Source organism: Necator americanus, chromosome X (assembly GCF_031761385.1).
Source record: "Necator americanus strain Aroian chromosome X, whole genome shotgun sequence".
In the NCBI taxonomy this organism is placed as follows: domain Eukaryota; kingdom Metazoa; phylum Nematoda; class Chromadorea; order Rhabditida; family Ancylostomatidae; genus Necator; species Necator americanus.
Window position 1 is genome coordinate 2,233,202 of NC_087376.1, and position 26,548 is coordinate 2,259,749.

At 34.8% G+C, this 26,548-nt stretch overlaps 3 protein-coding genes across 4 annotated transcripts; 2 read left to right on the forward strand and 1 right to left on the reverse strand.

Annotated features, from left to right (window-relative positions):
• Nucleotides 1–1,547: 1,547 nt before the first annotated feature.
• RB195_021265 (uncharacterized protein) lies at nucleotides 1,548–7,016 on the forward strand (the record flags this gene model as incomplete). 2 transcript variants are annotated; one of them, XM_064207915.1, is made up of 11 exons in its annotated part: nucleotides 1,548–1,620; nucleotides 1,685–1,782; nucleotides 3,297–3,394; nucleotides 3,715–3,831; nucleotides 4,570–4,632; nucleotides 4,727–4,820; nucleotides 4,899–5,001; nucleotides 5,199–5,380; nucleotides 5,438–5,555; nucleotides 6,136–6,288; nucleotides 6,850–7,016. In XM_064207915.1, the coding sequence occupies 11 exons, from the start codon at nucleotides 1,548–1,550 to the stop codon at nucleotides 7,014–7,016; spliced, it is 1,266 nt and encodes a 421-aa protein (XP_064063796.1). The 2 variants fall into 2 exon arrangements, with proteins under 2 accessions (XP_064063796.1, XP_064063797.1); XM_064207916.1 differs by lacking the exon at nucleotides 6,850–7,016 and having other exon boundaries at nucleotides 6,136–6,299.
• A 54-nt stretch (nucleotides 7,017–7,070) lies between these two features.
• On the reverse strand, nucleotides 7,071–12,916 carry RB195_021266 (uncharacterized protein; the record flags this gene model as incomplete). The annotated part of the gene is made up of 22 exons (XM_064207917.1): nucleotides 7,071–7,098; nucleotides 7,176–7,446; nucleotides 7,492–7,572; nucleotides 7,656–7,734; nucleotides 8,184–8,321; nucleotides 8,387–8,493; nucleotides 8,612–8,690; nucleotides 8,757–8,903; nucleotides 8,987–9,082; nucleotides 9,300–9,425; nucleotides 9,839–9,982; nucleotides 10,046–10,150; nucleotides 10,643–10,888; nucleotides 11,054–11,167; nucleotides 11,246–11,344; nucleotides 11,477–11,591; nucleotides 11,643–11,770; nucleotides 12,042–12,185; nucleotides 12,253–12,366; nucleotides 12,433–12,531; nucleotides 12,655–12,825; nucleotides 12,896–12,916. 22 exons carry the CDS (start codon nucleotides 12,914–12,916, stop codon nucleotides 7,071–7,073), a joined length of 2,652 nt encoding a protein of 883 aa, XP_064063798.1.
• Nucleotides 12,917–14,190: 1,274 nt separating this feature from the next.
• Nucleotides 14,191–16,005, forward strand: RB195_021267 (uncharacterized protein; the record flags this gene model as incomplete). The annotated part of the gene is made up of 2 exons (XM_064207918.1): nucleotides 14,191–14,412; nucleotides 15,979–16,005. 2 exons carry the CDS (start codon nucleotides 14,191–14,193, stop codon nucleotides 16,003–16,005), a joined length of 249 nt encoding a protein of 82 aa, XP_064063799.1.
• Between the last annotated feature and the right edge of the window lie 10,543 nt (nucleotides 16,006–26,548).

Below are 26,548 nucleotides of genomic sequence, written 5' to 3' on the forward strand. Positions count from 1 at the left end.
ATCGTTTACGAAACACTATAAAGGATATCGTTCCGAGTTTACACGAATTCATTCGCATTTCAATGATCCTCAATAATATTTATTTTTTCTAGCGATTTTGATGAATTTTAAGAAAATAGCACCACCTATTTCGCATTAATTCCCAAAAGAAATAGAAAGGTGAGAGATGAACTCATGAGAATACTAATTCCATCGAAATCAAATTAACAATATAGTTGACATTTTTTTTCCTAGGTTTTTTTTTTCGTAGAATAATATTTTCTATTGTTTATTTTAGTTTCGGTATTTTATTTCCGTAGGTTTTACATTTATCAAGCACAATTTTTTTTTAGAAATAAAAAAAAGTGGGAGAGGAAAGAAATTGAATCCTAAAATAATTAATTAAATTTCCGTTATGGGAATCATGTAGCATGGATTGCGGTTTCAATTTGCTTCAATCCATAGTTATATGATGGGAAAAGGTAAAAATAAAATTTTCGAACTTACCATTGTGAATTATGCAAGGAATTATCAAACCAATTCTGGATGAGAATGGTTTTTTTTTTTTGAAAGTTAGAATTTCTCTACACAACTAGTAATTGCTTACATTGTTCTACTCAATTGAAATGAATATTTCCTTACTAGTATTTTTTATTTGTGTTCTTTTCTTCCGATAGTGAAGAGTATAACAATTTTTTTTTTCTGGATTAATATGTACATGAATGTATATTTCCCTAAGAATTAGCTTTGTTATTCTCGTTTGATAATATGCGATGCCGTTACAACTTATTTAAAGTGTTGAGGTCATCGTTTTGTTCCTGAGTTATGAAATAATTGAGTTAGATATTTGAAACATGTTCCATTTCTATGCTTATGCAATTTTTTGTATCCATAAAGTCTTTCGAATCCGATCATAGTTTCGTTTTTCGCTCAACCTATAGCATAAATATGGTTTATTGCTTAAGGGCTTCTGTTATTGACTTTCTTTCCTTCTTTCCTTCTTTCCTACTTCTTTTTTTTAAGAATTAATATTGATGGATCCTGTCCAGATCTTCTGCACTTCCATTCTATGTCTAGATCTGGATTTGTTGCTATTTAGCAGACTTTTTCCTCACTTTACGAACTTTAAACCCATTTATGCCTCAGACTGTACAAGAAGTTCTTGTCGTTTTGTACCTTGAAATCCATTAAATAAACCTTTAGGGATTTGACTTTCTTCAAGGTCCCAATTCGTTTTCGACTTCGAACGCTGCTTTCATTCCCACAACGAGTCCTTGAAATCCATAGCGGTTTCCCAAGTAGAACGTGTTCGAATTAATTACTAATGTATCGATTGCGGTCAGACACGTTCATCGCTCTATGGAAATCCAGCTGAGATCGGAATGATTCACACAATCGCAATCAAAAAAAAGAGAACTTGAACGTATGAATGGCTATGATTCGTCTTATCTCTTTTCATCACTCCTTCTTCTTTCTAACTATTCTATTTCCATCCTGAATTATAATCCTGTTCGATTTCTGGATCGCTCAAACATCTATTTTTATCGCAAAAAAATCAATTCCAGTTAATGTTGCGATGGCAAATAGTAGTGGTGCTTTTAGTAAATGCAGCCGCTGATCCAGAACGAGCTAAACGACAATGTAAGTGAATTTAACAAGGAATTAATTCGGATGATATTTCTATGGATAATCTTTTTATATTCAGTATCCATTGACGACCTGATTTCGAGGGCGCTCTCACTTGTTCGACCGATTTTCGATACATCGCAACCGTTGCAGAACGATGAGATGCTGAAGAAACAAGTTCGTTCCAGAAAAAAAAAACTAGGGATTGATAAAATCTTAGAATAATTAAAATTTCTAGGTTAAGGATGGAATTGTAGTGGATTTACCTGCTGTAACCATTTTAGAGTAGATTTTATAAGCTTTTGAGTTAAAAAAAAAAAAACATCGAAAGATAAAAGAAGTTTCTCCATCCGAAACATGATCGAAATTCTAATAAAATCAAGTTTTCTTTCCTAATCGGTGCGTTGAGGAACCTGGATTTTTCTAGTAATAACGAATAATGTTTGAAGGCAGGATTGAAACCAAAAAACATCAGGAAAAAATACTGGATATCGCTTATCGTTGGGATTTGTTGATTTTGTTAATTCATTTTGCTCCTTCTTCCATAAAAATGAAACATTTAAAAGGTTAGAAACCCTTAAAGACGTAAATCTTCGTAAATTTTGTTTTTCAGCACGAAAAACGTATCGAAAGAAAAGCAACTGATTTTATTTAATTGAAAAAAAAAATATGAAATAGAAACTATTTGATTTCTTTAGTAATTTCTAGCCACAAAAAACTGTGATCACAAGTTTTTTCAACTTTTATCGAGGAAGATCAAAAAAGTGTTCGTAAATTGATTAGAACATTGGGAACGAGAACTTCGCTCGTCTATTTCTGTGGCTCTTACTACGAGAACGTTCCTGAAATATTTTTTTCATTCCTGTTTCATCTATTTCTCTCTTTTTTTTTGCTTCCATAACCTTTTATCGGCTCATCTTTCTTTTTTTACCTCAAGACGTTTTCTCTTTCAATGTTTTTTTATTTTCTGCCACTGACAATGTCTTTTTTTCCGCAAGCATAAAAAAGCGTAAATAAGCGTAATAGAGAAAAAAAAAACGAAAATTTTGGTAAATACTTTCAGTAAGCAAAAGTAAACAGAATATTTACCAATTTTTTAAAATGTAAATCGGTTTTGTGTGAACTATGACTTCTTGATTACGGGATTATAAAGAAATGTTTGTTTTTTTCCTTAAAAAGTCGGATCTTATACCGTTAATTTGGTGTACTGGAGAGCAGAGACCTTGTTCTCAAATATACGTTTGAATTTATAGAGGGATCTTTTTGAATAATAGAAAAAATATTAGGTTGTCCTATAAGTTCCCTTCTAGTCTTTTTTTTCGGAGAATTTTTATTTTTAATTTAACAACAAAAAATTAACTAGACAATATTGTCACAAAGAGACTCGATGCCTTTTTCTCACGGATAGGAGAGATTGTGGATTACTTTGACTAAAAATTCTTTAAAATGATTTTAAAATGTTGACAGTCATACAAACAAATTCAGGGACGCAATAGTTGACGAATAAATCCTCTATTTCTTCGTATTTTAATGATTAGTTGTAAATCTCTTCTAAAAGTTATGCATTTATTTATTTTTTTATTATGTTATATTAATTATTCATCCGTTTATTATATTGTAGTATATTTTTTATTTATTCTATTCTTTATTGCACATCCTCTTGTTCCCTACTTTTCAATCAATACCTACAGCCAGTACCATCAACGGACGATATACGCGATTCGAGCATACTCGGTGCACGTGCTGCTCACCCTTTGGACGATATACCACTTTGTAAAGGAAGTAATAGGTGATTTTTTTTTCGTTTTTTCACTATTATTACAGTATATTTTAATTATTACATAAAAAATTGAGCTATGAATGTGTGTCTGAGATATCGTAGTGTTGAACGTTATGACAGATAAGCATGTGAAAAAAAAAAATCCGCGAAGGTCGTCCAGTCGTCTTTGACAGAGATGTCAGTGACGAACAATGTAGTGGAACGAACGGTGAGAGAAAAGATCTGGAGAAAAATAGCGGAATTATGGATAATCGTTTAAAATGAATTATTGACACGTGAATTCGCCTACAGCAACAAAATTTATCCGGTGAAATTTTGGAATTATTCAGAATCTGTCAATTTATCTCATGTTCTGCGGAAAATTTCAAGAAAGATCCTACATTCGGAAATATTCAACTAGCAGCTCAAGTGTTATCCGATAAAAAATTACGACAAGCTATTAGCAGGTTTGTTGATCTTTTTTTTAAAGTATATTATACGACTAGTTGACGTTTATAGTCGGATCATAACGATCTGAAGCTCATTGCAGTTGCGCGAGCGGCTGCGATCGTGGTGGGACCCTTGCCATCTCCGCAGTGTGATTGAAGTAAATGAGGGTCTTACCTCGATCGATGAAATAGTGTGACACTTAAAAAATCACAACGAACACAATTCTATTCCATCCAGAAGTTAGAGGCAAATTTGCGTTGATTGCACTAGGATTTCGCATTTTCAGCCTAGAAAACATAATTCCATTTTGATGTGGAAAATCTAGAGAAAGAAAGTATGTTGTAGAAGAATTGTGGCAAGGAAAAATGAGGGAACGTGAGTTCCAAATGATCTCTGGACTAATAGATGATCTATTGAACTAAAGATCCGAAGGAACAACGAATTTCTCCTGAAAAGCAACCATAGCATCATATTGCTGTTTTTTCTTGGATCCAAACAATAAGTCAGGAAGCGGAAGTTTTCGGCTGGATATAGTAAGAACAGTAATGTAAAATCATTACACGACTTTTGAAATTTACTGCGAATCCATAAAATTTTACCTTAAAACCATACCGTATCGGGTATCGAGTAGTTAATCCAAACCACTTAAAAATCGTAATTTGAGTCAAGTTCCTTGAAAGTGATCACTAGTTCTGGATTTTCATCCAATACCTTCCGTTTTTCATTAATCCCGAGGCGATCGATGCGGTGTGCAGAGAGCAAGGCATGGACGAAGGTCAATGCAAACTCTTCTCGAACGGATTCCAACTAATCGATCGGTGGGCCCTCTTGGATCTATGATCTCCCTTGTAAACAAATGCAATTTAAAGAATCTTCCAGAAATAAACCTCATTTACTTGTGAATACATCTAGATTTATAACAACTATCGAATCGAGATCTCCAGCAAAAAGTGAGGATCCACCGAGGACAGAAGTTACGAGGCAACCTGATCATAAAGAGAATGATGTAAGTAGTAAACAGTAATTATTTTATTTTTTAAAAGATCGGACTATTTTTGCAACTCCACCCTTTCAATTTTCGAAGATTATGATGGACGACGCTGAATATGTTATGGATTTACCACAACCACGTGAGAAAGTCTATGGATCGAAAACATGGAGTAGTCAACCGGAGCAGGAGCATCCTGGTGAATTTACATCCGGATTTTTTTTTTACTTGGGTCCTTTTCAATGTTAGCGCTGAATTGTAATTTTTTCATCCATTATTTTTTCGGGAAGTAGAATCCAGTCACTCTACGAGATTGCTCAATGAAACAGGAATATGGAAGAAGAATATTTGACCTATCAGCTCACTGCTATAAGACCCAGAAAAAAGTCGTTTCAGGACCACATCTACTCGAAATCCGCAACGATCTTGTCGCCAGTTTTACACCGTTGCCGCCGGCACCATTTGTGCATCCCACTCCACCTCCGGCTCCACCGCTTGCATTCCCAACAGTTCCGTCACTAATTGTGCCTCCCTTGTTACCTCCTATTCTACCTGTAGATAAATTATTTCATTTGAAGGTAAGCCATTTTGGAAATGGTAGCTTGAGTGGATGAATATGGTTTGTTTTTCTTCAGATTGACCCAATAATACGTCGACAACGTGACATCGACTGGGATTTTATGGATGAGGAAGATAATTCAGAACGACGAGTTAAAAGAGATTACTATGATGAGGTGCATACATCAAAATCAGGTATGTTCATGGAAATTTTGTGGATTACAGGAGTTAGTTGGCTTAATAGTGAATATTTAAGTAGTCCCAGCTCCAGCCCACTCATAGGTCCCAAGCAAAAAAAAGCAGTGGACCAATGAGCTACTTTGCTATACAGATTTTTACACTGAACTGCTTCTCAATGCTAGAAAAAGGGTCACTTATTATGTAGGTGTTGTGATCAATTGAGAAAAATCCGAGAAGATCAGATCCGTAAAAAAAACTGGAAGGGGTTCACAAAACGGTGAAATCAAGGAGATAGTAGAAAAATTAGCTAAAATTCTCACATAATATTGCAATATGCTATAGTTTCGTTCAAGGATCCGTTTCCCGAACTCTTTATGGGAATTTCTTTCTCCTACAAAAATTCCGTTTCTCCTCAGATAGAAATGGACGAGTTTTCCAGCTTTTAGGCGGAGCTTCTTTTTCGGTCATGAGAAGATATGACTAGCGAAATTTCTTTGCTTTTGTCGTACATTCTGGATAAAAAAAAGTAGAGAAAAAATAGAGAGAGAGAGAAGAAACGTTACTGACTCTTCACTTCTATTAATAAATTTATCAGGTTCCTCATCATCATCCTCCTCCTCCTCCTCTTCTCTTCATTCTACTGGTTCAACTGTCGATTCGTCTGACGATTATTATGGGACTATCGCTGAATCAACACCAAAAAAACATGAAGAAAGTTCACCGTTACAAAATTGTGTTCATATTTTAGGTATTTATTAGGGACCATTGCATTTGACTTTGTTAACTGTTTGTCATCGCAATCGTTCTGGTTGAGGTCCTAGTCTCTTCCTTAAATTTGATATTGACCTCACCCCTTCTTATCCATTAATTTCCCTCTTGTATACAAATATTCGTGAACAGATGCGGGTGTTTGCTGGTTCAATTTTTTTTTTGTGTCTTCCTCATTTTTTTCCTTAAAAAAATTGTTTATCAATAAATATATACATAATTCATTCACACTACCTCGTTAGACTCTGTTGATGGTTTTTGAGCAAATCAAAAATCAATACTGAGCACAATAGAAATGTCATGGTACTAGAACAATTGTTAAATGGCAATTTTGGAGAAAAAAATGACAATGACAATGACAACGACAATGACAATGACAATGACAATGTATACCCATTTCTAACAACTAGAATTAGTGACTGGTTTTTTTTCTTAAATCGAAGAATAATGCCATACAATTGTGAAATGATGAGAATCACTTGGTATATAATATGACAACGGGAATCGTTGGTAGAATTGTGCTCGGCACATTCGGATAAAGGTAATCGATTAACTCAGAATCTTTACCGACTTGTTGTAAAGGATATTCCCGAAAATTTCGGATCACGTAGCATATCATTTCGCTCACTCTCACTGCTAGAGATGCGCGAATTCCACAAGAAGATCGTGAAATCCATGCGATCGTCTGGATTCCATGTAGACCGCTGATAATTTAGCCGTCCACTTTACATCGTACAATCCACAAATACCAAACATGGACAACTAGCCAGAAAATTCTGAGCATTTTTTCCTAGAAATCTGATGTTAAAAATCGATTTAAAAAAAAAATGAATGAAATTGGTATATTGCTAATGGAATCGACCGTACTGATGATGGTATTGATCGTATCGTTGTGGATAATCAGGATTTGGTGGATATGGCTGATTTTGAGGTGGATAATAATTATGCATAGAATACATTCCTATATCTGAATGTGGATGAGGGATTTGTGAATGCCATTGTTGATTTGTGTATGGCATTTGTTGTTGTTGTGGTGGTGGTGGTTGATGATGTGGATATACATTCATATGTGACGGTATTCCTGTCCCACTCATATGATGCGATGGATGATGAGGTCCCATTGGTGTTGGCATATAACCTGGATGTTCCATGTAATGAAGTGAATTCGGTGAATCCCATGTACCTTGAGGACTATTGATTTGCATCACTTCCTCACCATATGTACTCAATGAGTTATCATTCATGTCAGAATGATTGACAGTTGCTGAAAGGGAGGAGTTTCAATTAAATATTGAAAAAATAATTAATTTTTTCTGCTCAAGTAGATATGATCACTAGAATTCTTACGTGAAAATGGAGGTGAACTCTGAGGCACAGTTGTTGGGCAGAACACATTTACGAATGGATCGTCGGCAATGGCGAAATCCTGAAGAATATTGATTTTCTGATTCCCTATGATAAAATAATAACCCAGCAATGAAACAGAACTTGAATATTACGGTAGCAACTATACACAACATTCTACAAATATAATAATATGGGTCGGAACAAATCGATTTTGCAGTGTATGTTGCATCATGTTGTGCGAGAACTGATCCCTGTTTCACAGAAGTAACCGCAGACCCTTTTACTGTGTTCCGAACGGTATTTTATATGTTTTTTGGACTATTTTCAAAGGCACGATTAGAATCTCGCAGGGAAAAAAGGAGAACGGTTTTTTCTTGTACAACACTGAGGTGCTACTATTCTGAATAGATATAATAGCCTGAGGGAAACTAAATACTTTAATAACTGATATATTTCATATATTTTACGCATTTTTATAGTTGAAATCTGGAAAATTGAAATAAATGTTCTATGGGAATATTTCCTCACCTCAGGTATTTGCTCTCCGGCTCCTTCCATAGGTTCTTGCCACATTCCGGATTCACTACTCATTCGTGTACTTCGTGCAATTGGACTTGGCATTGCCGACGGTGCAGCTGTGGATGCAGTGGATACTTCCAAAGAGGGCTTAATAAGAACAATCAGAACAAAATAAACAAAAAAAATAAAATAATTATGAAACAAAAATTAACCAATGTGTTAGTTTTTTCTTTAGTTCTTATATAGGGTGGTGGTGGTGGATTTCGTGGCATCGCTCCTCCTAGCATAATCATTTTCAAGGATTCCTTTGCAAGATTTGCTGGAAAAAATGTAGAGTTAAGTGAATAACTTCCAAATTCTCACCGTTACTATTATTTTTCATCACTAATTATTATGTATTATTATTTAATACTAGTTATTGTAAAAATTCCGCTCACCCAGTACAGGATTCGAATTTCGAGCGAAATGTTGTAGGCCATTAGTTAAACTATGGTTTTGATTGAAAAATGCAGCCATCTATAATAGTACCATTGAAATTGAACAAAAAAATTGAATTTTAAAATAATTTTTGCATTAAATTACCTTCGGATGGTGAACAGTAGCTTCAATAAGTGAAATTGCCGATTTTTTGATCGATTCCTCATGAGTATCGTGAAGTGCGTAAACAGGAAGGAGTATATCACATTCTCTAACCTTCATATTTTCTGGATAGAGAAGATAGTAGACAACCTACAAATGTATTCATTCAAATATTTTCTGGATTATTCAATAAATATAATATCCGAGGATTAAAAATATTACAATCTTCCTACCATCTCTAACAAATCCCTATCACGACACAAACAATGTAGAACAATCAAGGAAAGATTGATGAGTTCGTAAACTTTGATTCCTTCAACCATTTGAGTCTGAATAAGAATAATATTAGGATACTGTACATTTCAAACAGAAAAAAATAAATGAATAAAAAATAATAAAATAATAAATAAAAAAATAGTTCTTGAGTTTTTTCTCGAAAGCAGGTTGCCTGCTATTCGCTGATACATGGGTGCAAGCGTCCACCAATAGCAGACGAATCCTGTGACTACCTTTACAGGTTACAGTATAAATTTAAAATATTTATACCTCTGGTGGTTGATTGCATGCTACCCGTAGAATATACACAATTTGTTGAACGAAGCACACTCCATCCAGAGAACAATTTCGGAATCCAACCAAATTTTCATCTCTTAGAGCTGCTTTGGAAAGTAACTGAAAACCTACTGAGTTACTGTACAGTTATCGATCGAACGGAAACCATTTAAATCCATCATCCATCACGAATCTGTGGTGGTGCGGGTTTCAGGTGGGTTATGCCTATACGGGGTCGTAGAATAATGAGAGGAGGGTGATTCCGTCCATTTCTTCCTAAACCTAATCTTTAAAAAAAACGGCTCAAAAGATGCGACGCGTGCACAAGGCAAGGGCGCTCCAATCGAACTCGTTTTAGGAAATAGCGCCCCGGAACGCTCGAAGCCGTATCTTCCGGGCCGTTTTTTACGGAAATTAGGAAGAAATAGACGGAATCATCCTTCTCTCCATAATCTACGTGTAGGCATAGCCCCATCCGAAACCCGCACAACCTCAGATTCGTTGAATGATGCGTTTAAGGACAATATCCCTACCTGCAACGTTTGTTTGAGTAGAACTGGTCGCATGTGGACGAGTTTCTCGAGGAAAAGTTGTGGTTGTCGGAAAACTTCTATTCGAACGTCTTCAATCATATTATTACCAACACACAAAGTACAAAGTATTGACAGAATACATTCCTGAAATATGTGGAATATTGAGTAAACAAGACAACTCCTGAGGGAATATTGTCAGCAATTCACATGAATTTCCTCCACAATTATTGTTTGATTTTGTTTGCTCATCGTTCTTTCTTCATTTAAAACTCGAAGTAGATAGCCGACTATTCCATTAGAGATAAGGAATTCCTGGAAGAAAAAGATCGAACAATAGCTAATAATAACTACAACTTATATTAAATGTTTTAAAAATTTTTTCATCGGACAAACTATAGCAGAGATCATTAAAAACAGCAAAATTCAAAAAAAAATTGTAGTGTGTTTACCTGTTTGCATTATTTCTTGGAGCTACGACCTTTAATAAAAAAGTGGTGAGCAGAAATAGATTTAGAGTGGCCAACTATTCATGTTCATTGATTTTTTTGCTATCGATTGGCAGTGATGTTATCGTCTACGATTAATCTCAGAACTCAATTCTTGTATTGACATTCGGAACTGTAGGAAAATTACAGGAGCATATTGTTGTTGCTTGCGTGGCTTACTCTAATTTAATGATTAAAGCAAATTAATTCTCATTGATTGTAGGTCCCATGCTCCCGCTCTATATCACAAAAATTGTCGCTTTTCTGTGATTCAATACAACTTCCAGAGAAAATCACAAATTTTCGGCAAGCTACTTACCTTGTTAACTTTGTTATTTGCACAAAGATTTGCAAGAATATCCAGAGTGTATCGTGTCACTTTCTGATTCCGATGTCCGAATAGTCGTAAGAGGGAACGTAACAGATCGTATCGATTAGCATCGGTTGGCACATCGCTGATATTCCGGAGGCATTCCAGAGATACCAACACCAAACGCTCGGAATCATGAGCTAATTGAGGTGCAAGTACTGCTGGCGCATTACATTGCACCAACATTTGAGGATTCTAAAAATTGTGCTATTTAATGGTGGGCAGTTAGCCGGGGGAGGCGTGACCACAATCTACTATTACTGGTCGGTTAACGTGCAAATAGGACACACAATAGTGTTGGCCAATCACGTGGGAGCTCCTCTCCATCAACACTCTAGGAACAAACTAATAATAACTTACAAAATTAGAAAACACAGTAAGCAATCGAGTTGTCCTCCATAAACAATTTTCATATAAACACTTTTTGAGGATATTCAAAAGTTTTGGTATTCCATTCATTCCAAGGAAATACGCCTGAAAATGGAAATTTTCATGTGCTGCAAATTCTTCTGAAAATTACAAGAATCCACAAATGTCTCCAAAAAGTACTACCTTCTGCTCGTGATTTTTATCGCAAAGGATTCGTACCAGATCCACAATGACGGGTAGGAGTTTTTCACTTTTTTCATGCTGAAGCCATTCAGATACAACCTGAAAAAGTATTTTTTTTTTCACTGAAAGTAGGGTCAATCGATAATGCAGTCTTATCATTGACATGTGACTCTTCCACATAACCTCCTTGATCAACTAAATCCTATTCCAGAACCGGGCAAAGTCACTTACTTGCATGGTATCCATCTGTCTAGCTTGTTGAGCACATTGCGGTCCATGAACTTTATCGGATACCAAACTGTGTAACGTTAATAACGCGTATTTGTAGCATGAAAATGGTACAGTCCTGAAATTTCTAGATCCAGAAACTGAACAGAATCATTAGAATCCTAATTACCTCGCATGTTCGATTAACGCTCGAATCAGTTCACCGTTACATTGAGCATTCACTTTTGCCACATCATCGAGGCCATCTGCTCGGATGCAGATTTGGAACAGTGTTCCAAGAGCCATTCGGATAATATTCTAGGAAAATACAAGAATTCTCATCCTTGTTGAAAGGAAAATAATGGAAAAATTTCTATCCTAGAAATCCGTGTTTAGGAAGTACTAAAGAATCCAAAATATCTACGTTGATTCCTACGACACGTTGAACCTTTTGAGATCTTATGATCATTTTAACCGTGTAATTATACTCCCGCCTTAGCCGTTGGTCCCGTTTAGATTATGCTTACTGTAGGTACGGCTCCTCAACAGCCTCAACCGAGCCTCATATAAACAAAATTCTAAAACATACCGGCGTATTTCTTCGTACTTGAAGCACATTTAAAATTGCCATCACTGCATCCCCACCACGGATTCGAGCACTTGGTGTCCTCGAAATATCCGCATCCAGTTTTGCAATATTTTGCATGATAAACAACGCTCGATAAACAACTACCTATAGAAAAATAATAATAATTAAGTTTCATTTACACTGACAAACACCTAACAATCCCTCCCTTTACCTCATCATTATCCTTCATTAAATTTATCAACTCCGGAATTACACCTTCAGCATTGGCGTATTCTGGATGACTGGGACATAGTGCTAATGAAATATTCTCGAATTTTTGTTGTTGCTGGAAAAAAGGTGGATTATGTGCTGAGTGATGAGTATCCTTAATATCCTATCCGGTCACCACTACCTGATCCGTAAGCTCCGCCGCATCCGTGTCCACAACCGATGACATGGTGGAGATCTGTGAGCCAGCATGTATCGACGTCATCGACATCATGGATGGCGCCTACATGGATACTAGTTATTGGATTATTCAAAAAACTCCCATTATTAGCTTCTAAGTATTACATTTCTAAATCCCCCAGTATCCAGGAAATCGTATAAATTCCATGAATCTGTCCTAACTTACTTGGCTATGTGTCATAGTGTGCACTCCACTATCGAATGGTCGATTTTGCCACATTTGAACCTTAAAATTTGCACTCATCGTTGGATTTGTTTGAACACTTAACGGTGAAGCTCTGGATGATGATTCTATCGGTGGCTGCATCGTTCGTGGATCATATTCAGATGGCTCCCTCTGAAAAAAAAATCCTTTTGGTACTGTGATTAGGCGAAAAACATTGTCCAGCCCCAACAGTCCCTCTTACCGATCCTCGAGGAATATCCATTTACAGCCGATTCGACCTCGACAGTGTCCAAATTGGAATCTGAGCGATGGCCGATAAATACACCTCCTGTAAATCGACCTTTTTTATTTGCTAAATACCATCGAGATTGATGAATCCATGCGTAAAGTCGTGGAAATCACAACTAGAAAAAAACTAGAGAGTTAAAATTTATGACAAAAGACTGCTACAACGAGAAATGATGCTCGATCTGTGCTCTGGACTCATCGAGAACTAAGAGGTCAAGGAAGTTAAGGAAAATGAGGAAATGGCACGGTAGGTAGAGAAATCAGACTCCAGGTAGTTCTCATGATAATCACTCATCTGCATGATCCTAGAAAATTCACAGAGTAACACAAATAAATTATTGATGAGGAAAAGTGTTTTGTAAGTAGAACTTTTTACAAATTTATGAATATATTCAAAAAAGTACATTTCTCCTCTGTTGAGTATAATTTCACTCGATCGAGGTGCACAGATAGAAATGAGGGGACAGCTATTTTTGCAACAAATTTTTGGTTAAATCAATTTCCAAAAGTTCTGAAATCTAGTAGTGTCATCTTTAAAATTATATTCTATGAAAACTATTGAAATTTAGGTGAATGACGACACCAGATCCAAAATCAGAAATTAAAAAAAAAGATATTTAGTTGCTTGATCGAAAAAAAATTTGGTGGGACTTTTTAAGAGAGAAATTTTTTATTTTAACGCATAATTTATCTGAAAAGCTTCACTTCACGTATTTTTATTAGAATATAATCATATTCATGTTGCTCTCACCATACTTCCTCTTTAAAAGAAAAAATCCCATTTTCTCCCTAACAGAAAGCATTTCCAGGAGAATTTCAAAAAAAAAAGTTGTCAGAGAGTTAAAGCTGGCAAATATTGTGCTATAAAATTAAACTATAGAGCATCATAGAGAGCAAAGTGAATCCCAAGAGTTATTCTTAAAGCATCAGCCATTAAACTACCACTGAATAATTTATATAGGTCCGTAAAGGGACCACACACGTGAAACGATGACTATTCCAATATTTACAGCAATACTTAAAAGACCTACATGATCTATGTTCAGAGCACGTGGACCATTCAATGAAAAAATAAAAGTGAGACCGATTTTAGAAAATATACTTTGAGGTGTCAGCCTCCGCTAAATGTTCTGGTATTCAGAAGATATGTATTAAATAATGAAACCCTTTCCAGAAAAATTATACAAGATTTTAGCTAGCAAAATTCATTTTCTTGTTTGTTAGTCCAGTAAACTACAACCTACGACGATGGGAGTGGATCTTTTGATGATTTCGTGGATCTTTTCAAATCCCTCATTATTCCCCGTCCCCTTCGGTGAATCGTTCGTTGCTGTACGGGGTGGTGGTGGTCGTCGACGGAGCGGCGACGACGATACGTGCGAGCGTGCAGATCCGTCGACCACCGTGCGCGCGCACGCACGCACGCACGGTGGTCGACGACGCAATGGCTCGGTCGGTCACTGTCTCTGGGTGAGTTATTACACCATTTGATTAGGTCTTTTCTGATATCACAATGATTTTGTTCGGATAATCTCTCAACGTACGGGAAAACAGAACAGCGCCTACGCGCGGTCAGCGTCACTGACAACTTGAGCGTATCTCCTCCAATCCACAATTTTTTTCCTGGGAAAAAATATCGCAATCACGAACACAGGTCAAATATTTAAAAATAATCACATTGACAGAATACTTATACCTCAGCACTCCAAAAAAAGAAATTATTCCTGCTAAATCTTCAAATTTACCAAAAAAAAAACCTACAGTAATCAACGGGACCATCTTCAAAGCGATATATCAATATATAAACTGAAGGAATTTCTCCAGAAACATTTTTCCACAAAGCAATCATTGAGTGCAGCGAATAAAATTGACAATTGAATATAATGTACCCAACTAAGGCGCCGGAATTTCCCCCGCTGCGATGTAAATACTTCCGAAAATCCACAAAAAATACATTTTCTTTAAACGAATGAAATTCTCGATGAAATTGAGTTGTATACGCAAAGGAAGAATATGTTTGGAATAGGAATATTGATTTTCATTATGGACAAAAATGAATTTTCTATATCTATTCTATTTTCTATATGTCCAGGAAATCCACGAGGTCTTCCAGCATTTATTTTCTGCTCTTGTGTTGCAAAATTTTCTGATAAACCGGTTCTGCTAAGGATCTATAAGAAATTTTTGATGGAATTCCCTAAGCATGGCTATAGATGAAGAAAAAAACCTCTACTGCAGTAATATAGTAAGCTCCGATTCTTCGCTGTAAGACCACATTTTTTGGAAAGAGAATTTCTCTTTATATGAGAATCACGCGGCTCTATCCATAACTTTCAATTTTTTGTAATATTGCTCAAAAAATTATACTTAATGAAGTGAAAATTGTCGAAAAGAAAAGTTGCAGTCCAGAAAAAAAAGAAAATAGACTTTACAAATTAAAAAAAAACCAAAGAATTCACTTTGAGAATAACTTCATCTTACTACGGCTAATGCAATGATTAGCAGCTTTGCAATTTCCAGCTCTTTTTCTATGTGTCGGAGTTTTTTTTTTCGAACAAAAAATGTCAACAGAAAAGAAACCGAAATATCTTGCCTCATTATTAAACTGAAAATTGCTTTAAAATTCTTTTTGAAGGGAAAACTAATAGTAGAGATTGAAAAAAATTGGAATTGATTGAAGAAACAAAAATAGTACCCTGATGAGGCATATAAAATTGCTTAGCAATAAAATTCGCGATTTTAAAATTGAGTAAACTTTAAATCGGCAATAAAAACACCATCACTAGTGTTTTTATAAAGACATTATGCACTTTCTTTTAAACTGGAAAAGAAGTTAGTCACGCTTCCTTGAAATAGCTCTTACGATATGATCAAAACGGAAGATATCAACGACAAGTACATTTCCTGAAAAAACCAGTCACTTTGTCTGTTCAATGGAAACCTTGATGGGAGCATAAACCACTTTAAATGTTGTGTTTAAGTTTTTATAAAGTAAAGTAACGTTTTGAAAACCTGGAACTTCTTAAATATTTTCAGGATAAGGCAATCGTATTGATTCAATGACAACTATTTGACCGCACACCGTCGGGTTGGTGGAATTTTGAGAAGGGTTGTGAATTGACGAAGGTTTTAGTTGATACACAGTGATATTTGTGTAAGATGTAAGATATGTCGGAATATATCCTTATTTTAAACATACTCGAAATATTTTTTAGAAGAAAACAACCGAGGTGCACTTAAAAAAAAAGATTTGTCGAGTGAGATTCAGAAATCCAGGTCCTTCAGGAAAAAAACAGAGTAGCCGATGAGAAAAAATGACTACAAGGAATTGATATTACAAGGGAATTCTGACGTAAGGAGTGAGAATTGCAAAAATTAAGTGGAAAAATCTGAAAATAAAAGGAAACGAGATTTTTGGGGCTTCATCCCTCAAAACAAAAAACACATTCTATTAACTGATTGTTAATGGAATAAGTTAGGATCAGGAATTCGAAGAAAAAAACAGCTTTGCGGAATTGAAGAAGAATCTTCTCGAAAAAAATGAGAATAGGCAAGAAGAAGAAATGCCACATTAAAATAAAAATTTTTCACTCTAAATATGAGTGCAAGTGGAAATATTAACGTGATTAGTTTTTACGGCAGAAACTGAATGATGTAAGATTCTCAAAAAAAAGATCCTTTCTACGAACAAGGCCAAACACTTAAAAAATTTCATATTTGTTTAATGTTGAAACAGTCGAAAATATTAGAGTGGTCGCAATCACAAACGTTCAAAATTATGTCAAAAAGTAAATTTTTTCAAAGCAAACAATCTACTAAAAATTTAAAGGATTATGTTCCTAAAAAAGCTGAAAATGAAGAAAATATTCAGTGCTTGAATGTCTGAGAAAGGATTTTAAAAAATTAAAAATATGGACCTCTGAAATTTCTACAGGACATCAGTGGTGAGTTGGGGAACAACGTGTATGGTCCGAGAAATTGATCCGGTCAATTACGAGAGGTAGGTGTAGGTAAAATTATGAGGGTAGATCAAAAAACTGCGAAGGTAGGTGATTGAGATTTATATGAGGTAGAGGAGGTATACAATACTAATCTGTTGAAAATGTGTACTTTCTTAAGAGTAAGAGTAAAATTTAAAAATATAGAAAAAATGTGTAACTGTTAGCGATGTGCGTAAACAATTCGTGCACGAATTTAACGGATCGGGCATATTCACAATAATTGATAAAACGATTAAAACAATGCCTTTGGTGTAGTTCAATTTACGTGTGGATCGTTAAAGAAAAGTGTGGATTGAAGAGTGGTTGAAGAGAAAGGAAGGCCGGGAAAACATGATCAGTTGCGCGCTGTGCGATCAATGCTATGTCAGTTGTTGGAAAATGATCTGTCAGAGAAATTGGCTGTGTTGTGTCGTGGAACACCACACTGAAAACATTACTCACTTTAGAATTGACGCAAATTTACACTTGAAACCAAGAGAAAAAAAAAGACGTGTGTGGATACAATCGAACTAATCGTCGTTGAACAGACGTAGAATTCAGCTAGATTCCTAGCGTTAAACGAGATTCCACAGAAATATAACATAAATTTTCCTCTTGCAAATGAATCCCAATATCCAGAAATATTATAAAAAATATTACTGAAGATATAAAATATTACGGATGAAAGTTTCTGGATGAAAATTACGTAATATTTACAACGGAAATGAGGTGTGAAGCGTTTTGTGTTGGTGACAACCAGCTGTCTTATCTTCATTGGTAATCGATCGATGAAAAGGGGGAGATAACAAATCGGAGGGGGAGGGGGGGGGGATCGCGAAAGCATCTACCGATCGACGGATCAGACATGCTCTGAACAGAAATTCATTATGTTAAATATCGATTTAGATCGAATCACACATTCTACCGGATATATTTATACGCGAATGAAATGACAGAAATTATTTGAGAAGTTTCTGGAAGACGATGAACAAAAACTGGGAATTTCACATGAAATTCGTAAGAATTTTCCAACGATTCCTGGAAAGACGTAAGGAATCGGAGATACTTGGACGCACACTATGATAATCTTGATGAATGGTTGAAGATTACGTTAAGCCTAACTGCGGTCTGCCAGCACTTTCACGTTTCCTACGGTTACTCCCTCGAAAACAAAAAAAAAGAGAGGAAAAAGGAGAAATAGAAAAGCAATCATATTTCTCTATGTACTATGATAAACGCTTAATTTTCTTGGATTGAAAAATTAAAAATAATTGAGAAATTAAGGATACAACATGGAAAATTACTTCTCACTCTGTTATAAGTGTACCTTTCGTAAAATTACTCAGGATACTATAAAATCGAATTTTTTCAAATTTTATTTTGTAGCAGGGACATTCCACTGAAACATTCTTTCTTTTCACTAATTATCACCATCAATAAGAAATCACTGAATAAATCCACGAAACAGCGTTAATTTTATCCAAAAAAATCGAATTGTTCGGATTTTTTAAATTCTCTCCCTTTAGTTTTGCTATATTATTTTTTCATCACTTTTTTATCATTATTTTTATCGATTGATTAGGATACGAAATGTTCCACGAGCCGATAGAGAATTGTTGCGCTCTCGGAATAAGACATGCAGCTCACTAAGCAAAAATCGGATTTGTTCCTTAGAGTTCTAGAATATTCCAGGAAATAAATTAGAGAGGGAATGCGAATTTTCATAAATTGTGCTCCGTCTGCATTTTTTTTAAAGAAATATAGATGGCTTGTAATGAAAATAATAGAAAATATTCTACACAATATCTCCCGCCTAGGAATGGTTCTGGAAGAAGCTACTGAAACAGACCATGTACGTAAAGCAAAGATACGAAAAATGTTTCACATCCAGGAATAAGAATGGATTGTGTTGAAATTCAAAGCAATTTTGAACAACTTCCTCTCCTAACTCTCCAAATGCTTCTGATTGTTACCCCGAAATAAAAAAAAACTTCCTGGATGACAAATCTGGGAAAGAATTTTCGAGTTATCCTTGGAGAGAAAGGAAGATGAATATCCAAATCTGTCTCCGAGACCACCCATATTCTGTTCATCGCTGAACAAAAATACAATTTACAAGTCTCTCAAAGCGTTTTATTCTTTATCAAAATAATCAATTACTATTTTGACTATTAATGTAAATTACTGCAATAATAATTGATTAATATAATTGAAAATAATTGGTATAAATATAATACTAAACAGTATCCAGTTCCTAGCTATAATTTTGGCAAATTTATACATACATATGTAATGCATAATAATTATAATAATTTACAGTAGGAAGCTGACGTTTTGTAGGATTTTAAGCACAGGATATCCATAGTTTTTATTGAACGAATATTCATTGGTTCTTCGGGTATATCCAGTTACACCCCATTACACAGATTAAACCTGGATGCAAAATTACACTGGATATTTTCTTAAACGTCGTCGTTTTTCTTCAATTTTAAAGTGGACGGATTTCTGGAATATCTAGGAGTAAAAAGGCAAATAAAGATAAATATGTAGCTAAATAATGTCCATGTTGATGCTTTTGATTTACTGTTTTATAAAAGTAAATCTTTTCATATATTATTATTTATTACTATTATTACTAATTCTTGCACATTTTATCGGTCTTAAGGTGTAGGAAGATTGGAAAAGAGCCAGTGTTTTTTTTTGATTCCTTTGCCTATTTTTTATATTTCAAATAAAGACTACAGAAGTTAGAAAAAACGAGTCTATTGGAAGAGAAAAAATCGAGTTACTCGGCGAGTAGTATAATTATTTGTACACAAATTTTGGAGCAGTAGATGTCACTGGATATTCTATATCGTTCTGCCCTAAACACAAAAAAAAATTAATTTTCACCACGTCAAAAAATTGTAATTTTTGTTTTCAGGAGAGTTATTGTAATTTTTTTCGGATATTTGAGTTTAAAAGCAAAAAAAGGAGTAAAAAGTAGGAAGAAAAACGAAACAATAGCCGGATAAGGTTATATGGATCAATTTAGATGTAATTTGGTTCTTTTACTGATCTGCTCTTACTGAGATTCAGCTCGAAAAACTGTAAGGATGTTTAAAAAAAGAGGAAAAATGACAGAGAAAAATTGCGGAAGAGGATGCATATGAAGGAACTCTATGAGAAGAAAGTGGATAGCATTAGTTTAGCCGTTGAAACGTTTCGATGCCACAGGATATCAGCTGAGGTTGGAGAGTTCCGGAATGTAAAGTCGTAAAGGAGTTGGCCAACGTCCAGCGCATATGTTTCCAATTACCGTGGCACAATGAATAGTGTCCCAATCACCACCAGCTTTCCGATGGATACGTTTATACCATCTATTCGATATGTTGATTTTTTTGTTCAAATTGAGATTCAATTTTTTTTAATTAATTCGAAAAAAAAATGAACGCATAAGTGTGTCGGGGAAAAAACCGAGTAAATTTCCTAATTTTGAACCTTTTTTTGCACTATGATCCTGTTTTAAACTGCTATAAATCAATAGTTTTCAGAAAAAAAATTTATGAGTATTTTTCATTCCAATATTCAGGCGATCAATAAGGTTCTTCAAATTAGAAGAAGAGAAACAATCTTTATCTTCTCCTGATTTGAAGAATCTTATCTTTCTAAAGGATAATGATTATTTTTTTAAAACAATTATTTAAACTAGATCATCTATAGGTCATTGGATGATTCAAGAAGAAATTCTTCACTAATATTTTATAATTGCAATTTTTTAGTTAGTACAAATCAGGCGAACATCATAAAGGTTGAATAATTTTTTAAATAGTTGCATTATTTTACTAAAAAATGTCTCTAAAAAAAGGTTTTTTACTTGAATTACTGTCATTTTCAAATGTCCAGAACAGAATTTCATACATATGGTCGTTCAAAATGAATATGCAGAGAAAGAATTCGGATGAGATACTGGATGGAATGATCCGTGATCATTACTTTAAAAAAAAATCAGAATAAATAAGATAGAGGATAAAATTGAAAAAATGGAAAATAGTTTCGTTTCTACCTAGATTCTTCCCATTTTTGACGGAAACCGTACTGAGACCGATTCGTTCTTATCACAAATTCACTACCGTCAAATATAGACAGATTAAATATATAAATATAAATAATAATATAAACAGTAATAATAATATTATAATATATAAATAATAATAATAAATAACATTATTATGTATAAATAATTAAATATATTTATGTTTTCTTGTTATGCCAACGAGGTTTAGGTGAAACTTTTTATTGGCCTGACGTTTCCATGTTGGCATAGCAAGAAAACATAAATACACAATCAAATGCCGAGGTTTCAAGAAGAGAGGACTTGGAGATTAAATAAATATAAATAATAATAATATATAATATATATAGACAGATTAAATGAGAAAGTGGTTAGCTGAGGAGGTGTTGAAGTGTATGGATATTCATAAATCCGGAAATACTCCATGAAAGGGACTACGTATCGTCGGACTACGGATTCGCGATGCTGTTGAAGGGGCACAGCAGCAGCAGCAGCGGCGGCGGCATCAGCAGGGCCTCCTGGGGGAGAAGGCGCGTCGAGGCAGCCGCTGAGACAAACGACTGGGCGTGCACCACGAAATATGGTGCGAACCGCATAGAGTCATCTATCACTGGCACAAAGCCATCGCTTGATCAGAACGCGAACGAACGAAGAAGAAGAAGGGGGGAAAAACGTACGGGGCGGGGACGACGTACGGGTCACGTCTCGAGATACGACGGGACCTCGACATTGATATGTCAGAGCATTTCCGGCTCGTATTTTCATAAATATTTCATTCATCAACTTTCTAGGATAACCACCGACATAGTTTAATAATGTCCAGAAAAATTAAGTTGACCAACACCGGAAGATGCTCAAAAATCTTCATATTCAATGCTTATTATTGCAAAAATTTTAGTAATGTCCAAAAATTGTGTTGACCAAGAAAATTGACCGGAAGATGCTCAAATATCTACAATTTCGATGCTTATTATAGCAAAAATTCGTGTTACATTAAAATTAAAATCATATTAATTATATCAATTATTACATTAAAATTCTTTTTACAAAAATTCCTTCACAATTACAAAGCAAAGAGCAAAAATGTAAAAAATTACATTAGAAAATTTCTAGCTGAAGTGAATCCTTTTGAAATACCTTTCCTCTCGCGCACCGATCTCTAATTTCTTGAACTCCAGAATTTCTACAGGTACCACAACAATTTCTTTTCCAGAAAATAACAAAAGCTGAGTGTAAAGATATGGTACCAATTTATTCTTATCTTTTGAAACCCTGACTTCTTCGGATTTCCAGGAAATCTCCAGCAAAACGGAAGGTTATTGTGACCGTTACTGTATCGTGACCCGCGACTCGCCATATGACGAACAATAGGGGAAGAGGAAGGCAGAGAAACAAATTTCCTACCTTTCATCACCATATGAAACGGTAAAATCCTGGAAAATGTAAAACAGAAGAAAAAAAATGAGTTTATTTTGTTTTGAGGATATGTAGCACAGTAAAAATTATAATTTGAAAAAATAAATAAATTTCAATCCTTGAGCAAAAAAATTTTTGATGACTCTGGAATCCTATGCATTTGAATCGGTCTAGAATAAACTATTCAAATATTAAAAATTGACTTCATCTTACGTCCTAGAACATTTCTTACAGTTTTTATTATTTTTGGCTGTTAGCCGTCAAATAATGTCCTTAAATGAAAAATGTCAAAATGAACCATTACTCGAGTAATAAATAGTGTCAAGAAGCATGAGAGGGTGTTTGTTCACTCAGTTTCGAGAATAAATAACAACTCTATTCTATTGTACACTTTATTCGAGGCCATAATTCGAGGATTAATCATAAACTGAGGTTTAAACTCTGAAAAAATAGTACCTCACTCATAAATAAATATAATACATAAATATTCCGTCATATTCTCCGAAGTTATTTATTTTTCTAAGGTTTATCATCATATAACATAATAAAAAATACACAATAATAAAAAGAACATAAAATTTAGTATGGGCTTGACTATAGACAGTCGCAAAGTAAACTAATTAAGTAAACTGACGTCTTTTTATCTAGAATGGAATAGGATTCGGAAAAAAAATGATCTTCGAGTACAACAAAGACTTTCTCAGCTTGTAAATTCCATAGAATTTTCCAGAAGATTACCGTAATAACGAAAATATGCAAAGAATAAATGGACAATGATGTATATACATGTGGTTCCACAATAACGAAAACAGCACTGCAGATGCGCAACAGAAAAAGAGGGCCGAAGAGTGAGCAGCGAAGAGTTGTTGAATCATCAACATGGGAACGTTCAAAACGCATCCAGAGTACGTCACCTGTTCCTAGGAAATTTGCCCCGAAATTATTAATTATTGGCTCGTTTTTTTTTTAAGTTTTAGTAGAAGAACACAATTTTCTGAATATTTTACGTAAGGGGAAAAATCAGTTTTCCAATCTAAAGGTCAAATTCCTACAAAGAAAAATTATCCAAAAAGGTCAGCGAATTTTAATCCTAGGCCAAAAAACGTACTATAACCCCCTTCCCCTAAACATGTACACGTATGTCTCTTTCAATGTATTGAAGTAATTCTCGGATTTGGTGGATTTATTCAATAGGTTTTTTTTTGTTGAACAGATTCTGGAAATTCGTATCAATTTTCACCAAAACATCTCTTTTCACCCACGCAGACGAAGACCCAGACCGTGATTACACAAAACCTATGCACAGCTTGCTAATCCAAGATCTATATCCAGATAGGTCTTGGATAAGCACGCTGATAAAACAACCAGCTATGAATCTGAAAATACTTCTAGAGTGAAGGATATAGTTACTATCAAACTATTGGTCTGCTTCAATATAAACATTGTGCCTCAGGGAATAAAACTCAATCTAACTCAAAATTGAGTTCTAGTTTTAAAAATACTGAAAATTAGCTACATATAAATTCAATGGTTATGGCACATAGATTCTCGCATTTGCTCATGAATTTATATTGAGACTCTAATTTGGTGATGAAATTCGAATTAAATTCGAAAACATTTGTAAAATATTCCGGAACTCTTCTTCCTTACAGTAGCAAGACCAGCGCACCTTCAAATTTTCACTAAAATTTAGCATTTTAAGGGTCCGCAGCATCCTCACAGTGCTTCTTTTTTCGTAGGGTGTCTTTTTCTGCGTTCTTCTTCCGGGAAATTCCACAAAAAAAGCAGTTCTCTTGTAAGAATTCGCTTTATTCTTATTACAGGCGTACTTATTTTATAGTATTATAGTAGTATTGTTACTTTGTTTATTTCTTCTCTTCATTCTAAAGAAATCCTAGAAATCAAAAACATTTACCGAAATACCTGAAGAATTACTAGAATTAAAATGTGGATTTGTTATAGCTGTTCAACATATCCCTTCTGTTACTATCAACAAGAATAATGTCGATCGAATTGACGATTACGAATGAATATTCGAATTCTGCGAATATCCATGGTGACTCTGTATGTATCTGTCGCTCCCAGGAAAATTCGTTCAATATAATCCTAAACGTTTCAGTATGCAGAGTTTCTTAGGACGTTTCTCATTATTCATGTCTCACATTATGAAAAGGAAGGTCATCGTCGGCCATCGAAAACAAAGCAGATGTTGACAGACTGCCGGTCGCCAGTTGCAAGAGCTACTGGCTAAACCTAAATGAACCACTCTTAGATCCAGAAAAATTTTATACAAATCCGACCTCAACAAATAGAAGGACGCCATTTTTTCTGCTATCACCTCAGTAGTGCCCAGAAACATTTCAAAGCAAGAAAAAGTATCTGGAAAGTCCCGAAAAGGGATACGTCAACGCCATCGATTCGACTTCAATTCAGAATTTTTTTGAGGGTAATGAGGGCGTCTCTGGCATACTGCATGGACTCCAGGAGCCCAATGATGTGTCGAGAATTCATTTCTTAAGTGGGATCACTTTATTTCGACTGTGAATCCGTTTTTTTTTAAGAGTCTGGATTGATTTTGGGCAGGGAGGGCGGAACCTCTGACCACACATCGAAAGTTCATTCATTTATTTCGACGTGTGTACTGAAAACGTCGCTGGTGACGATGACGATGATGATGCCGGGTCCGGATGGAATGGAATGCATCACAACACGAGATACAAAGGGTAAGAAAATTGCGAAAAGGTCATTTGATGAGTGCTGGACATTTTCGCGCATCTGCCATTGAAGAGCGCAAATCGTATATCATTCTTATCCCGCTCACTGAGAGGTGACAACCATCTGCACACCAACGTCATCACTTTTGATCCCGTCGCGAATATCATGGCATCAGGGAGAATTATACTATGCAACAATCATACAACAATTCCACTATTTAAAGCATCTTCCCCTTAGCTATCGAAACACCAAAGATTTCTGGAAATTCAGCTTTCCTACAGATGTACTACATATAAAACTCATGGTTACCTACACTATCCTAACGATATCCTTGACTTTTCGGGATAAGAAGTTGACTACATTGAAACATTTAGAACCAAAACAAACCATAACATTCAGGACTTTTCATTGCTCAGACTGTGCTCCCAATTGAGGCTAAAAAATCCATATAACAACTTGAAAATTTTTTAAAATGTTTACCTTTATTCTCCTATTGTAGCCCATAAAAAAACCAAAACAAAATAAATAAACATATCATAACCATAATTATACCTACTACTACAATGAGCTTATAAATTGTAAAGATCTTATTCTTCATTTATCTTGCTTATTTTATTTTTATTTTTTTTTAATTTTTCTAAAACCATTCCACTGTAATTGTTCATTTTTACATAGTAACCGTGGGAGATTATAGACAGGTTGTACAAAATTTTTGTGAAAATATGAAATTGTTGAAATATCCCAATGATCAGCACAATTAGCTCTGGTAAATAACATAATAAAAATCCATTTGAAACTTTTCCATGTTTTTTTTTTATTAAAGTGACCATTTGAATTAAAAAATTTCATGTTCAAATTGCTGCGATTAGATGAAGTTTTTGAGAAATTTCGATATCAGATCAATATCGCCCTACATTTTTCTCAGGATTTGTAACCAAACATCTCACAATCTCCGTTCATTCTTCTTTGTTTCACAGTTCAATGATCACTTCTATCATTTCACCTTTTATTTTTATATCTAAACCTCAAAAATAACTTATGTACAGTCCTACCACTCCCTCTATTCCCTCGTAACGACCTCCATCGCGTGGCCGCTTACTCATTTTTCCATACATCCTTGAAAATATTAAGTATAACGGGAATTAATACTGTTTGTGCCTATTTTGGCGCGTGCAACCTGAGTAAAAATAAGGTCAAATCCGAGTACAACCTCCAGAACTCAGGTATCGCCTCAATCCATCCTTAAGGGATTCCAACAACGGAATAAATACTTCCGGGTATTTCCCGCAGATATTTAGTTTATTGCGAGTGTTTTGAGGATACAGCGAGAAACAGATGAAATTAAGGATATTTAATTTTATTTGATAATACATACACCAATGGTGCACCAGGAAAAATAAGGAAAAAAAAACAAAAACCAGAGTCAGAATCAGAAACACTC